Raw genomic sequence first — 15,777 nt, 5'->3', positions numbered from 1 at the left:
GGGAAAGGGAGAAATGGCCATAAACTATAAAAACAGTAACTCATTGATCCAGGCATGGAGAGACTTATACAAGATATAAAAAATATCATACTGCAAACATGTCATATGTTACTATTGTTCTGTTAGTGCTAATGAGTGCTAAATTTTAAACAGTGCACACAGTTTATCATTTTAATAAAATGTTTGATACAAATGTCATCATATGGCCAATAAAAAAATTTGTTTTATGTTCAAATGACTGCAGAACCTCAAGATGGAGGCATAAGGACTCCAAAAACGTTAGTTTTGATGCTGATATCACACATTACTACTGTAGTTTGGGTATTTTAAGTAAGTTTGTTTTTCTGTTGATTGTTTTAATATCAAATTGTTATAGAAGCTATAATAAATAGCCATAAATAACTTGAAACCAATAGAAGGGCAGTGAAAAAATTAATTAGTCAAATTAGTCAAAAACCAATTGATATCCAAATTAAACATTTGAGATGTATAAAATATTGTGCCAAGGCAAATTTTTTCTTGAAAGCTTCTCTTTCGTAAAGTTAGCTTGGTAGTTCAAAGTGATACCAAAAGCATTTACTTTCCCATCACTAACTACAAGTGTTTGGTGGTTTTATCCACTTGGCCACTGGTGGACCTTAAATTAATAAAAGCTATTTCTGAAAATATAGAGCATGTCATGTGAGATACACACATTATTTTGCTATGAAATGGCCTTTATGGGTTAATATCATTTTGATATCTAAATTTATCCAAGTGTTTGTTTTCTAAGAAATTTCTTTAGATACTAATTAATTAATTAGTGTTTGCTTTACTTCATGTTTTATCAATAGTAAATTTTGAGGTTAGAGTTGCCAGAGTCAAAAGAATTTTACTGACTTTGACTGTACCCAAAAACATCTAACTCCACAACACTTGTTCACTTTAAGTTGTGTTGATTATTAATAAGCCTTTTACATTCTGATAAGGTTATCACACTGCATAAAGACACAACTGATTCTAGGTATACTTGTCAGTTGTTAATGCTAAACAATTAACAATAAAAATACTCTGACATCAAAAAGAGTGCTAATGTACTTAAAGTAAAATTATACAAACATCGAAGACTTGTTATGCAAGCTGTACATTTGTGTCAATAGAGAGATTGCGGCCGAAGTTTTCATCTCTAAAACGTGATCGTCAAACGTTGAGCGCCACCATCTTGTAAGCCTATAAGTTTGACAATGGCATTCGGAACATTGAGCATGATTCCAATGACATTCCAAATGCCATTATCAAATGTCTAGTCTTACAAGATGGCAGCGCTCAATGTTTGACATTCACGTTTTAGAGATGAAAACTTCGGCTGCAATCTCTCTAATGAAAAATATTAATGAGCACTTCTTAGTTTTACCAGGCCTCATAAAATTTTTAACCTTACATCATTAATGTCTTAGACTTCAGATAAGAAAACCAAAAGTATTATATAATAAAATGTTTTATTCTAAATCTTAATAATTTAGCAATTCTAAAAATTTTTTAAGTTTTAAACAGCTACATGTCACATTGTCACATATTAAAATAAAAAGAATCATGTATATCACTGTGTCAGTATTATGATTTTTTTCTAATTATCAATTTTAATGAAAATTTTAGTTTGAAAAATGTGTCAGAAATTATTAGTAAATGTAGGAACAACTTGTTACATATTACAATAATAATGACATTAAATAACAGGATTTAAGTAATAATGATTAATGGAAAAAGTTTTTCTTGTGCTGAAATGTACTAGACCAATTAATTGTTAGCCAAACTATAGTCCAAATAATACAGTCCAAATAATGCTTATTGTAGAATATTTGAGCTTCATTGTTTATGTCTATCTATAATGATTTGTTAACAGAAATGAAACAGAAAAAGCAATATTTTAATGCTTAAGAAAGTAACCTTTAAACAGTACTGGTAATTACCTCTCTTTTGATCCCAGATGCATGGGAGTGTACAGTAGGGTGGATTATATGGCTTTATTTCTGTTGCAATTTTCTGCAGAGAATAGGTTATTGTGGGTTATCTGCACAAAATTAAAGTAAATAGTTTTATTTAAAAAGTTATTTTATTAAATTATAAAATTGCATTATGATAAAATTCAATATTAATTTAAAAAAAAGCTGAAAACACAATACCAAATTGAATATAAAATTAGTCCAAAAAGCTCTTTCAGTGTAAAAATGAACTTTTTATTATTTATCTGCCTGAAGGTGATAATGCACCATTAAAACTGTTTGCATATTTTTTAATTAAATAAAAGTGTTTATTTTAGTGTTTAACACAGATTTTTTGTACTTACTTTATATTCAAGATTTAAGTAATATAATAGGTGTTTATAAATGAACAAAATGTTTAGAATAGATTCACAATTAAAATTACTCAAAGGATTAGTATAAAATTTATTTTCAATAACATCATCTCTCCTAGAAGTCAGTTTTTAATATTAAACATTTAATATTAAAGATACTTTGACATCTAAAAGAGTACTAATGTGTTGTTAATTATTAATAGAGTTAATAAAGTAAATTTTAAAGGATTTTACTTTTGAAATATATAGATCATCTGTCTCATTCATCACCAATAACAAAAAATCCTTGGGATGTAACACTTCCAAATGACTTTGGTTATTATTTAAAAATGGAAGATGGTGTGATACAATGCTACAGTTCATATGAAAATATGGAAAGTGGAAAACGACAAAATTATCCATTCCCTTCTCTTATGGAATTTGTTGCAGATATGACTTTACTTTGTGCTATGATTGCTGATGGTCCATTGTAAGTTATTTATGTTATCATTACTATCAGATTTAAGTTTAAAATTGATTATTGGAATAATTAATAGTTAACTTTTTCAATGTATTAAATTTTCTGTTTCCCATGTAAAATCTTAATATTGTGCATGTGAAACAGACATTAGAATGTATCTTTTTTATAAATTGACTGCCCCCTCCAATTATTTCCAAAACATTAGAAGAGAATGACAAGTGATTGAAGCCTATGGAATAAGCAAAAAGAACAAGCAGGGTACAAAACCACCTACCATTATATACAACTTCAAATAGATTGTTAGGAGAATTATTGATATATAATTAATAAAATAAATGGAATATTTGTCATAAAAATTTACCTTTAATTTTCCATCATTTGTTTTGTGTGAACAAGTACTTTGAAACCTTTTAAAGGATCCTCTTCAGGTTCATCAATATTGTAAAAATTACTTCAAATAACAAATGAACAGCTAGATTCATTTATTGGACTATTAAGGCTAAATGATTACTAAGTAATTTGGCAGGATATGATTATATCTAAATTAGTTATGTAGTCTGGAAGTGAAGATTGGACAGAGGTCCATGTAGTATAACTGGCAAAATGTCTGCAGAGTAAGCAGAAGCTGCAGGTTTGATTCCCCTCTGGGCTAAGTTTTCCTTCCAGAATATTGTAAAATGAAATTATTTATTTATAATTATTAAATTTATCAAGAGATGACAGCCTAAGCTACTTCTAGACAAATTACTTAATTAATTGATTAATTGGCCTTAATAGTCTGATAAAGGAATCTGGCTGTTTGTTTTGATATTTGAAGTAATTATTGAGTTGGTGTAGTTATTATATTGTAAAAATTATAAAACTAGTATAAAATCATTATTGAACAAGTTTAGCAGAACATGTTTGAAAACACTGATTTGTTTAATTATTTTTAAATATCATAAGATATTTAAAAATAATTAAACGGATCAGTGTTTTGTATGGGTGAAAATTAAACATATCACTATGAATTGCAAATTGTTTCCATACCTCCAAAAGAACAACTTTAAAGGTAATATATTTAAAAAAATGTCTGAAATTGAATGTAAAGTGTTTTGTGCATTTGATAGAGATTCTTAATTTTATTTGTTAAAACAATTATTCTTGAACTGTTTATGTATTTTGAACATCTCACTATTATGTACTAATGTAATTAACAAATTTTACTTCATTCCAATATATTTCATTCTCTTACATTCTTACAGATTTTGATAATGTTGTTTTTATTGCTTTTTGTGCTGTCATCTTTGTTTTTTTATTACATTCATTTTAATATTGTATATAAACACTATCCCACAGTGTACTGTGTAACATACTAAGAAATTATAAAGAATTACTAGACCAAAATCCTATCCCAGAATCTACAACATTTCAGCCTAGAGTAAAGCATAGGGAATAGAAACATCATATATAAGATATATGTTGAGAACATTTAGGAATAGCATAAAAGAACACAAAGGTGGCATATGAAAAGCACTGAACATTATCAAGATTTCTAACAATGCAAGAGGATAAAATAGAGCAAAAGTTGTTAAGAAGGTCAGAAATCCTACATTAGCACATAATATGGAGATGTTGGAAATACATAAACATCTGTCAAGGTTAATTGCCATAACAATTGAGTTCAGTAGTTTATATCAAATGTATGGAGAACACTATATAGAAAAACCATACCTTTCATACTTTTCAGGTTAGGTTTATTTAAGATAACCAAGTAAATTTATTCATAAACCTGGTTCAGGTTTAGCATTAACATTCAAAAAATGCATTACAATAGACCCCCCTATAACACGGTAGATACGTTCTGTTTTATATGAATTCCGTGTTGTATGATCACTTAAATACATGAGCCAATCACAACCCAGCACTTTGTGCAGTTTAGGGACTACGGCTGTTTGAAAGGTTTTCTTCCATAAAATTAATCGATTCTAGACTAATTTGACTCAACATTTCCAAAACACACAATTTTTGGGAATAATCCATATAAACTATGCTATAAATAAAAAATTGTAGGATTACTTACCATGTGTGCACCGTTCAACAATGCCATTGCATAAGCTTGTTTTCTTTGCGGAGTGGCTCATCGAACGGCGGGCACATGTTTCCTGATAAGTTATTTTTCTGCGAAAAATTTGCTGAACTTTGGAGACATCATTAATATAAATATAATTTTTATGGCAGTTAAATAATAAATGGTTTTTAGTAGGTCCTCTGCTCGTTTAAACTCAACGGTTTGTGCAATATCTGCTATTGGTCTAGATTTGACCTATCCTGTCGCGACACGAGTCTGCGATGACATTTTACCATATTATACAAGTCTCTTTTAGAATTATCGCAATTTTTTCGCCGTGTTATATGAATCTGTGTTATAGGGGGTCTACTGTATTCTGAAATGTTTTGTTTCAGCATTAGTACTTTGAATTACACTATACAGAATGTTACAAATGAAGTGAACCAGTATCATAACTTGGAAATGACTAAAGGAGGAGGAATAGACTAATGGCCAAACAAAGTGTAAGCAAAGTATAAGTGCCCAAAAGTTGATCAGTATGTCATATGTGTCATACACCGTGTATGTGTTGGAGACTCATGGATCTTGAAGTCCTACAGGGATTACTTTTTAAATTCTAATGGTACATGGGGTCAAAATGTGCCATTGGAAAGTACTTGAAAATTTAAACAATGTTTACTCTGGCTTAATTTTTTATAACTTTTGCATTGTCAAGTAAAGTAAACATAAATATCTGAGTGAAATTCAGAAATACCACTTGAGCCATTTACCTATACCTTGACATTTCTCACTTACTCAGTTGAGAATCAGTTAAACTCATTTTCACATTTGGTATTTCAAATGAGGTTGGAATGAGAAGTACTTTATCATATTAAAAAGTTGAGTCCTTTAAATGACTTAGTAGTTTTCTGTTTCAAGTTTAACTGGAGTTGTCTGATTCATTCTCTTGAGGCAAAAAAGTAACAGAACAGGATTGATTCAGAAGAGTTCTATAATTATATCCAGTAAAAATGTGTTATCAGGGAAATGCTTTCTCTGAGTAGAAAAAAGTAGCAATTGCTACCAAATCCAATTTCAGGTTGAGTTATCCGTTATTAAGGTGTATGTGTCTAAGACTCACCAATAAATAAAATTAATGTTGGACTATTGGACATAATAGATTCTAGTTTACTAAAAGTTAAAAGAATATGTGTTGTAAAATGTAAAATAAATTATTTTTATTGTTGTCTGAATTATTATTAAATACCAAATTTGTTATTTCAGGAAGTCCTTTTGTTACCGTAGATTAAGTTATCTATCTTCTAAATATCAGTTGCATGTATTGTTGAATGAACTCCGAGAAATAACTGCTCAAAAGGCTGTTCCTCACCGTGATTTCTACAATATTAGGAAGGTATGACATTATTTTTTCAGATAGGATATTTGTAGAACATCACTCTTAAATATTCTGTTTTATGATATAAATTTAAAAGTAAGAGAGAAGAACATTAAATTTGATTTATAGGTAAATTTAATTTTCGGTTTTACTAAGATTCAGGTAAGAGTGGTGGTGCTTTAGTACTCACAAGTAACAGGAATGCAGTGTATGTTATTTAGTTGGTTTTAATATGGATGTGAATAATTGTAAATGAGCATAAATGTGTCTTGTGGAAGCTCGAAGTGCATATAAGGAGTCATAATCCACTTTTTGGTCAAAGAGAAATGCATGCAGATGGTTTATAGCATTATTTCCCAAAAGTTTTAGGATTACTACTGCCTTTTTAGTGTATATACATTTCATCAACAAAATTTTAAGCATTTATTTTATAAAGAAGTATTTGATTAATATAAAATTAATTAATCTGTATGGTGAATATAAATATCAAGCATACAACCTTTTTTTCTTTCTAGAAATATTTAATGCTTATACAAATGTTTTTAGACTGATTTTACAGTTCAACTTTTGGTCTACATTCAGCCTAACACATTCTGTTCTATTTTTGGAACATTGGAATGTTTTAATGACTTATATAAAAGTTTTTAAATTTTTGGAATGTATATAAAAATTTAAATTTGGTCCATTTAGTTATATTAATTTTTGATCTAAATAATTTATTTATCATTGATATATAGGAAAAGTCACATAATGACTACAGTTTTCCATCCTCCAGATAATAAGCAAGCCTGAAACAAATAAACAAGTAAAATAACATATAACTAAAAACACAAGAGAGGAAAATTTAAAAAATGTAAAAAAAATATAGTATAAATTTCGCTTACAAATACAGTAGAACCTCTATTATCCAGATTGTTCAAAATAAACAAAAATTTTACGAATTTGCTGATTTGCACTTGGTGAATTACGACACTGTTTATGTACGTGATGGAATGCATAACTTTTTTTGTTTCAACAGCGTCTCATCCGGCACAGTGGTCGTAAACTCTTAAATATATTTTACGTCGTAATAAAAATATAACTTGACATACGTATTTATAAATTATTTATATTCAAATTACATCATTTCTATGACCAAGGGCGGTGTAAGGCATGGACGACGTGGGCCACCGCCTATGCCTCGTGGTCCGAAGGGCCTCGCGCCTCGAAGGTTTATGCATTACTTAAAAGCCGCGAATGCGACAAAAAAATTTTACTCATCATAAAACGATAAATAGTTTGTCAAATTTTTATTCGTAAAAATGCAGTTTTAACTGCTTTTTATTTTATAAAATCCGTCTTCTTGCACCACCAGAAGGCCTTTTAAACAATAAGTAGTCTGTTAGCGCTGGTCAGTAGTAGTCCAAATTCAATACAAACATTTGTTTCTTGAAAATTTGATAATGATTTAAATACAGTATTTATTTTTAATATTACTGATATGTCATCGAAAACAAAACATGTATTATCATTAAAAGTATTTGTTTCAATTATCCGAATTTTTCCTTATCCGGACTACCTTCATCCCCAATTAGTCCGGATAATCGAGGTTCTACTGTATTTTTAAACTGAGAGAAAGTAACATGTAAAAAAGAATCAAAATTAAACATATTTTGCAAAATATTATAAAAATAAGAATGCTATAAGATCACTACTCTATAAAATGGCATATAATTACATGAAAAATATCCAGTGGCATAGCGTAGTGGGGGCAGCAGGGGCGGCCCGCCCGGGCGACACTTTTAGGGGGGCGGCAAAATTTCACAATAAATAATGATAATATCTTGTAAAAATTTGAACCATTTCATTTCATATTTTTGTCGCACCTATGATTTGGACCAATTGAATTGAGCACAGAATTTTTCATTACTTATTCTGTGACGAAACTGAATTTTAGTCTTTTAATTGAGATACCTAAATAAGGGGGCAGCGAAATTTTCCTCTGCCCTGGTGGCTGACATCCACTCTATGCCACTGAGAATTTCATAAATTTCTTTGGAGTTATCTTAAACGGAGCTAACTGGACTGTATATACATCTTCATTTACACATACATGTGAATGAACATGTATATACAAATTTGAATTTTGAATATGTTACTGATTTGAATTTGACCAAATTGAATTTTTATAAGTATTTCAAAAATTTAATTAATAAATTCAATGTTTTTAAACTAAATAACTTATAATAATAATAATAATAACTCTCCCGTGGTCACCACCTGGTCTCTCCCGTGGTCACCACCTGGTCGTGGTGGGAGAGCCCAGTAATTTTACTGAACCATAGGGCAATGCAGGCTGGAGCACAAGTTCCTGGTAGGGACACCCATGCCAGTAAGGTCTATGGGAAGAAATGAAGCTACGAGTGACCACACCCACATTATGTGGAGATAATTATCATGGTAGTAACTAGATCTAAGTATGATACCGGCTCGGACGTCGCCCGGGTTAACAAGGTCCGCGTTTGTGGGTTAGGCAGAGGCTCACGTTCGAAAAATAGGCTCCAGTCTCCCTTGGTTACCAGTGGCGAAAGCAGCACTGGCCCAAGTATGGCTACTGCAATGCCCTCAACAGATGTGAGGAACCAACCTAGCCTTGGTGTTTCTGTGGCAATGCATCCACAGACCACAAAGGCTGGAAAACCACGCCAACGGATGAAATGGACAACAGAAATGAACGAGTTTATCATCCGCACTTACTACACCATCACAAGACTCGAAACAAACATGACAGCATACAGACAACAACTACACCACATATTCACACAACAATATCCTCACCTCACTGTCACCGAACAAAGGGTTGTTGATCAAAAACGAACAATTATACACAACAACCTTATCCCACAAACAACACTTGAACTTATCAAACAACAGGTTGCTGATCAAATACATCAACAGACAGAAACATTTAACATTAATGAAGATCACGTAACCTGTCAGGATAATCCAGCAACAAGCACTGATTACAGCACACACACAACAAGTACCACTAATGATACTGCAGGCACTTCCCCATCCATCACTGATAACATAGACATAGAATTAGTTAATACACTCTCACTTATATTTCAGGAAACACTCACTAAATATACAGGTACAGATCCCACACAAAGACCACGAATACCGAAAATCAACACGTCAAAGGTAGTAGGAAAAACACTAAATTATGTAAACACTCACTTACTACCAAACTACATTCATTCAATTTCTACACTCTCAGACATTCATACATTAGTTTATGCTGGGGCAGTCACAGTAGTAACACACCATGGACTGAAAATACACTCACAGACAGACACACACAAAACACAATTCTATCACAAGCCTGCCTGGCAGAGAAGAATAGAAACACAAATAAATGACATTAGACAGCAATTAGGCAGGCTGACACAATACACTAAAAACAACATAACACCCAAATTAAAGAAACAACTCAAAAACATTTTCAAGAAAATTAAAACACACACAAAACATGAACATCACAACACACACATTACAGAATACATCGATACACTAAAACAAAAACTCGCAGCCAAAGCACGTAGACTCAAACGATACAAAACATGTACACTACGAAAACAACAAAATAAATTATTCACAAACAATGAAAAACTTTTCTACAGACAAATCAGTACCAAAACAAACACTGATACACAGCACAGTGGCACACCAACAGAAGAAGAACTCACAACTTATTGGTCTTCTCTTTGGTCCAATGCTGTTACACACAATGCTGATGCAGGCTGGATCGAGGAGGAGAACAGAAACTTGCACAACATACCAACTATGCCCTGTGCTGAAATAAACATACACGACATTCGCTACGCTGTTAACAGAACACACAACTGGAAGACACCTGGTGTAGACAACATTCACAATTTCTGGTACAAAAAGTTTACATCACTGCACCAGGAACTAGCTAAACATCTAACACACATCATCATCAATCCACAAGACATGCCAAAATTTCTTACTCAGGGCATCACCTACATGAAACCTAAAAACAACAAAACCACAGACCCCACACAATACAGACCAATTACATGTCTTCCAACACTCTACAAATTATTGACATCCTGTATCACAAACAAAATATACAAACATGTTGAAGAACACGACATTCTTACAGAACAACAAAAAGGTTGCCGTAGAAATCACAGGGGATGCAAAGAACAGTTACTCATAGATTCAGTCATTCTACGGCAAGCACACAAACAACACAGAAACATACACATGGCATATATAGACTACAGAAAAGCATTCGACAGTGTTCCACACAGTTGGCTGCTACATATTCTACACATGTACAAAATACATCCATCACTCATTGCATTCTTCGAAAACACTATGCAGCACTGGAGAACAACACTACATCTCAGGGTTAGTAACACTTCCATACAAACAAACGAAATATTCATTAGGCGAGGAATTTTTCAAGGAGATTCCTTGAGTCCTCTCTGGTTCTGCCTAGCCCTGAATCCATTATCCAACATGTTAAACAACACGCATTATGGCTACAATATCAGACATGAAAAAACAACACAGTTTACACTGTCACATCTCATGTACATGGACGACATAAAACTTTATGCATCCACACAAAAACAACTTCATCAACTCCTACAAATCACACATTCATACACTAAGGACATACAAATGGAGTTTGGCTTAGACAAATGCAAAAAACTTCACATAGAAAAAGGAATCCTGAAGAAAGAAGATTTTGCACTTGGAAATGGAGACGTTATTGAATCCATGGAAGAGGGCGAGTTCTACAAGTATTTAGGATTCCAACAGGCCAAACTAACAGAACATACACAAATAAAGCAAAGATTAATTAAAGAATACCAAAGTAGGTTAAATGCCATTCTCAAAACACAGCTAAATACAAAACACACAGTTAAAGCAATAAACACATATGTCATTCCAGTACTCACTTACTCTTTTGGAGTTATACATTGGAAAACAAGAACAACACTTACTAAGCATAAACAACATCATCCTAAATACACCACAGAAAGATTAACCCTTCCACGTAAAGATGGCGGATGAGGCATGATTGACATAGTTAACCTTCACTACGAACAAATACAGTCACTGCGAGAGTTTTTCTACAAGAAACAAGAAACATCACAGTTACATAAAGCAGTAACTCTAGCAGACTCAAATAACACACCATTAAACTTACACTCACATCATACAGACATGACACAACACATAAAAAGCATAGACACCATCAAGCAATCGTGGGCTCGAAAGGCACTCCATGGCAGGCATCCTTATGACCTGGCCCAGGATTTTGTTGACAAAACTGCGTCAAACAGCTGGTTAGATCGGGGATGCCTCTTTGGGGAGACGGAAGGATTCATGATTGCCATACAGGATCAGGTCATAAATACTAAAAACTACAGAAAACACATACTCAAAGATACAACACTCACAAATGACACATGCAGAAAATGTCACATCATGCCAGAAACTATACAACACATCACTTCTGGTTGCAAGCTCTTGGCACAGACAGATTACTTACATAGACACAATCAAGTAGCAAATATAATACACCAAGAGCTTGCAAACAAACACAAATTATTAGACATCCACGAACCATACTACAAATACATTCCACAGACAGTATTGGAAAACAACACGCACAAAATGTACTACGACAGAGCCATAATCACAGATAAAACAATTTGCCACAACAGACTAGGCATGACACTCATTGACAAACACAATAAAATCACATACATTATAGACATAGCCATTCCAAACACTCGCAATGTACAAAACACATGCACTGAAAAAATTAGCAAGTACACAGAACTCGCCCAGGAAATAAGGCATCTGTGGAGGATGGATAGGGTGCTTATTGTAGCTGTTGTTCTCTCCTGTACAAGTGTGATACTACACACTCTACACAAAAGCCTGCGAACATTACAATTGAATAGAAATACATACATCACACTACAGAAGGCCACTATATTGAATACATGCCACATTGTTAGGAAATTCCTGAATATAGACACACACACTGACACACTTATTTAATTATAATTTTGTTTTGGTTGCTATGCCTTGACTTTGGTCTGGCATGGTGCACAGACACTGGTGTGAACCGAGTATAACTCACAAAACCCAACATAATAATAATAATAAAACTGCCTAGGAAATGACCCCAATTAGATACAGATTTTCTCTCATAAAACTGACACGAAACAAAAAAGTCCTGGAGAGTCTATTCTTGGCCAATGTTTGAGTAAAATTGCCCAAAAACTTCTGGTTTTTAACCTTAATGAATGTGCTATATTCCTTAATTGAGTTTAAAAAGAAGTTAAGAGAAGTTGAGTCAACCATTACATTTATTTTTAGGGTTTTATTTAGTTATCATTATCATTTATTTTGGGAAGTTTATTTTGTTTAAAGGAGGAAACCACCTGACCTTTCCTGCACAAAATTCAAAAATAATGATAAAAGTTTATTGTTAACATGATTGATGCTTTCAAAGCTAACATTGCCAATTTCAGAATAGCATCTCATATTAAGCAATCTTTGAATGGAGTTAAAAAATTATCTTTTAATCCCTCTGTTGTTGATTTTTAAAAAATCATAAACTTTTTTGTATTTTTGAAAAGATTGGAATGATTATTAAAAAAGTTGTGAAGTGAAAGAAATGTTGCTATTAACATGTATAAGTGTAAATGAGATAGTAGCACATTCAATTGTAACATCAGATGAAATCCTTCAATGAAGCTGAAGCTCCTGAGAGCAAGCAAGTTGATTTCTGAAATGAGTTTGATCGACAAAAGTATTTTCTGGTGTTCTTGGCGTGACAGTTACAGTTTAGATTGTAAGGGTTTTCTTTTGTTTGTAAATAATCTAGTTCTGATTTGGTTGGTTGGTGTTTTATGGTGCAAGGGCCACATAGGCCAGGCTGCGCCATTCTAGTTCTGATTTACTTTGTTGGTACTTGTTGAGAATTAATTTTAATTTAGATTTAAGCTCCTCAATTGTCAGAAAAGTTTTGTGAAAATTAGTTTTGGTTTTGTTTTTGATTTGGACTAATTATAATTCTGATTTTTATAACTTTTGTGTGGTGTATTATTGCTAATGTAGTTTTGCATTTTTTTTCTTTATCATCTTTTACATAGTTTGTAATACTTTAATAAATTCTTGTTTCTATTGATGTATAGTCAATTATTTTTGGACTTTGTTATACTAAGCATTGTTTCAAACTAAATCCATTCGAAAGAATTAAAACACCATTTAGTAGACTGGAATGATATAATAAACACTTCAATCAAAAGCCTTAAATTGTATTCCAGTAAGATTTTTAATTCACAAAAAANTGGTTTTTAACCTTAATGAATGTGCTATATTCCTTAATTGAGTTTAAAAAGAAGTTAAAAGAAGTTGAGTCAACCATTACATTTATTTTTAGGGTTTTATTTAGTTATCATTATCATTTATTTTGGGAAGTTTATTTTGTTTAAAGGAGGAAACCACCTGACCTTTCCTGCACAAAATTCAAAAATAATGATAAAAGTTTATTGTTAACATGATTGATGCTTTCAAAGCTAACATTGCCAATTTCAGAATAGCATCTCATATTAAGCAATCTTTGAATGGAGTTAAAAAATTATCTTTTAATCCCTCTGTTGTTGATTTTTAAAAAATCATAAACCTTTTTGTATTTTTGAAAAGATTGGAATGATTATTAAAAAAGTTGTGAAGTGAAAGAAATGTTGCTATTAACATGTATAAGTGTAAATGAGATAGTAGCACATTCAATTGTAACATCAGATGAAATCCTTCAATGAAGCTGAAGCTCCTGAGAGCAAGCAAGTTGATTTCTGAAATGAGTTTGATCGACAAAAGTATTTTCTGGTGTTCTTGGTGTGACAGTTACAGTTTAGATTGTAAGGGTTTTCTTTTGTTTGTAAATAATCTAGTTCTGATTTGGTTGGTTGGTGTTTTATGGTGCAAGGGCCACATAGGCCAGGCTGCGCCATTCTAGTTCTGATTTACTTTGTTGGTACTTGTGGAGAATTAATTTTAATTTAGATTTAAGCTCCTCAATTGTCAGAAAAGTTTTGTGAAAATTAGTTTTGGTTTTGTTTTTGATTTGGACTAATTATAATTCTGATTTTTATAACTTTTGTGTGGTGTATTATTGCTAATGTAGTTTTGCATTTTTTTTCTTTATCACCTTTTACATAGTTTGTAATACTTTAATAAATTCTTGTTTCTATTGATGTATAGTCAATTATTTTTGGACTTTGTTATACTAAGCATTGTTTCAAACTAAATCCATTCGAAAGAATTAAAACACCATTTAGTAGACTGGAATGATATAATAAACACTTCAATCAAAAGCCTTAAATTGTATTCCAGTAAGATTTTTAATTCACAAAAAACTTTACGACTAATGTTTAATGATGTTTTTTGAAAAATTAAACACAAATTTTCAAAATATATAAAAATAGAAATAAAAGTAAATAGATGTACCAATAAATATAAAAGTAAAGAAGTAAACATTTAAAGATTATATAACTATAACCGAAAACTTTTTGTTGTATTGTCCCTATGTCATGCTGTTACATCATATTTTGTCACGTGATCATATAAGGATTGCCATGCTTATGGTAATTGTGTTTTGTCTTTAAAATTTATGCAGAAGACCTTTTTGTCAGATTTAAATATTTCTAATTCTTCTAGTATCTTGATGGAATTGACATGTTTTGATTGTTTGATGATGAATGCCTTGTTGAGGAAGCATTTATTTTTCTGAAAATTTTTAAACAGCAGCAATACATAGTCTTGGAACAAATTACAAATTTAACCTTGAAAATGAAACTTGAAGTTTGGGAATTCAGTCTTATGACAGATTACTTGGTCCCAATTATTCATGAACATGTGGGAATTGGTGTAATTTGTATATATAAAATTTAAAGTTTAAAATATTCTAGTTTCATTTTAACATTAAATTTTTGGTTGTTTTATGGATTTTTCTCATGCTTGCACAGTTAAATATGGTGCACACTATTCTATGTGGTACACTCTATCTATTCTATATATATTTTAAACTTTAAATTTTATGTATTCTAATACATTCTTTTTTATATTCTACTAGCTGCAAGATCCCGCTTTGCTGGGTTTTTATTTGTATGTAATAGTATAGTTTTTTTATATATATATATATAAAAGACTGTTTTTCTGAGTAATCTAGAATCTAGCTGCAAGGACCCGCTTTGCTGGGCAAAAAGTAACGATAGTGAAGATTAAGATAATTACATTATAGCTAATCTTACCCGTTTTCACAAAATGCAAGAATTAGGTCCCCCGTTTCCAGACTAATTAGAGAATTTTTACGTTTAGTCAAACGAACAAATTTCAACGTTTCTGGAACGTTTTCAATCGTTCTATAATCGAACCAATTCGAATTTTATGTTCGAATTTAATTCGAACAAATTCGAAAAAATCGAACAAAACATTCGAAATAGAAAGCCACTTTCAAC

General features: G+C 31.6%; 1 protein-coding gene across 3 annotated transcripts in view; it reads left to right on the top strand.

The window, feature by feature from the left end:
- The window catches only part of LOC111628338 (AMP deaminase 2-like), a 77,510-nt gene that overhangs the window by 27,291 nt on the left and 34,442 nt on the right, over positions 1–15,777 (top strand). For all 3 annotated transcript variants that reach the window (XM_023372109.1, XM_023372108.1, XM_023372110.1), the window contains 2 exons: positions 2,585–2,804; positions 6,109–6,238. In XM_023372109.1, the coding sequence (XP_023227877.1) occupies positions 2,585–2,804; positions 6,109–6,238 (350 nt within the window). The remainder of the gene's footprint in view (positions 1–2,584; positions 2,805–6,108; positions 6,239–15,777) is intronic.

The sequence above is a fragment of the Centruroides sculpturatus genome, unplaced genomic scaffold (assembly GCF_000671375.1).
Source record: "Centruroides sculpturatus isolate CEXI.00-Female unplaced genomic scaffold, Cexi_2.0 scaffold489, whole genome shotgun sequence".
NCBI lineage: Eukaryota > Metazoa > Arthropoda > Arachnida > Scorpiones > Buthidae > Centruroides > Centruroides sculpturatus.
The sequence above is the reverse complement of the archived record's forward strand: the minus strand, read 5'-3'. Positions and strand labels throughout refer to the sequence as shown.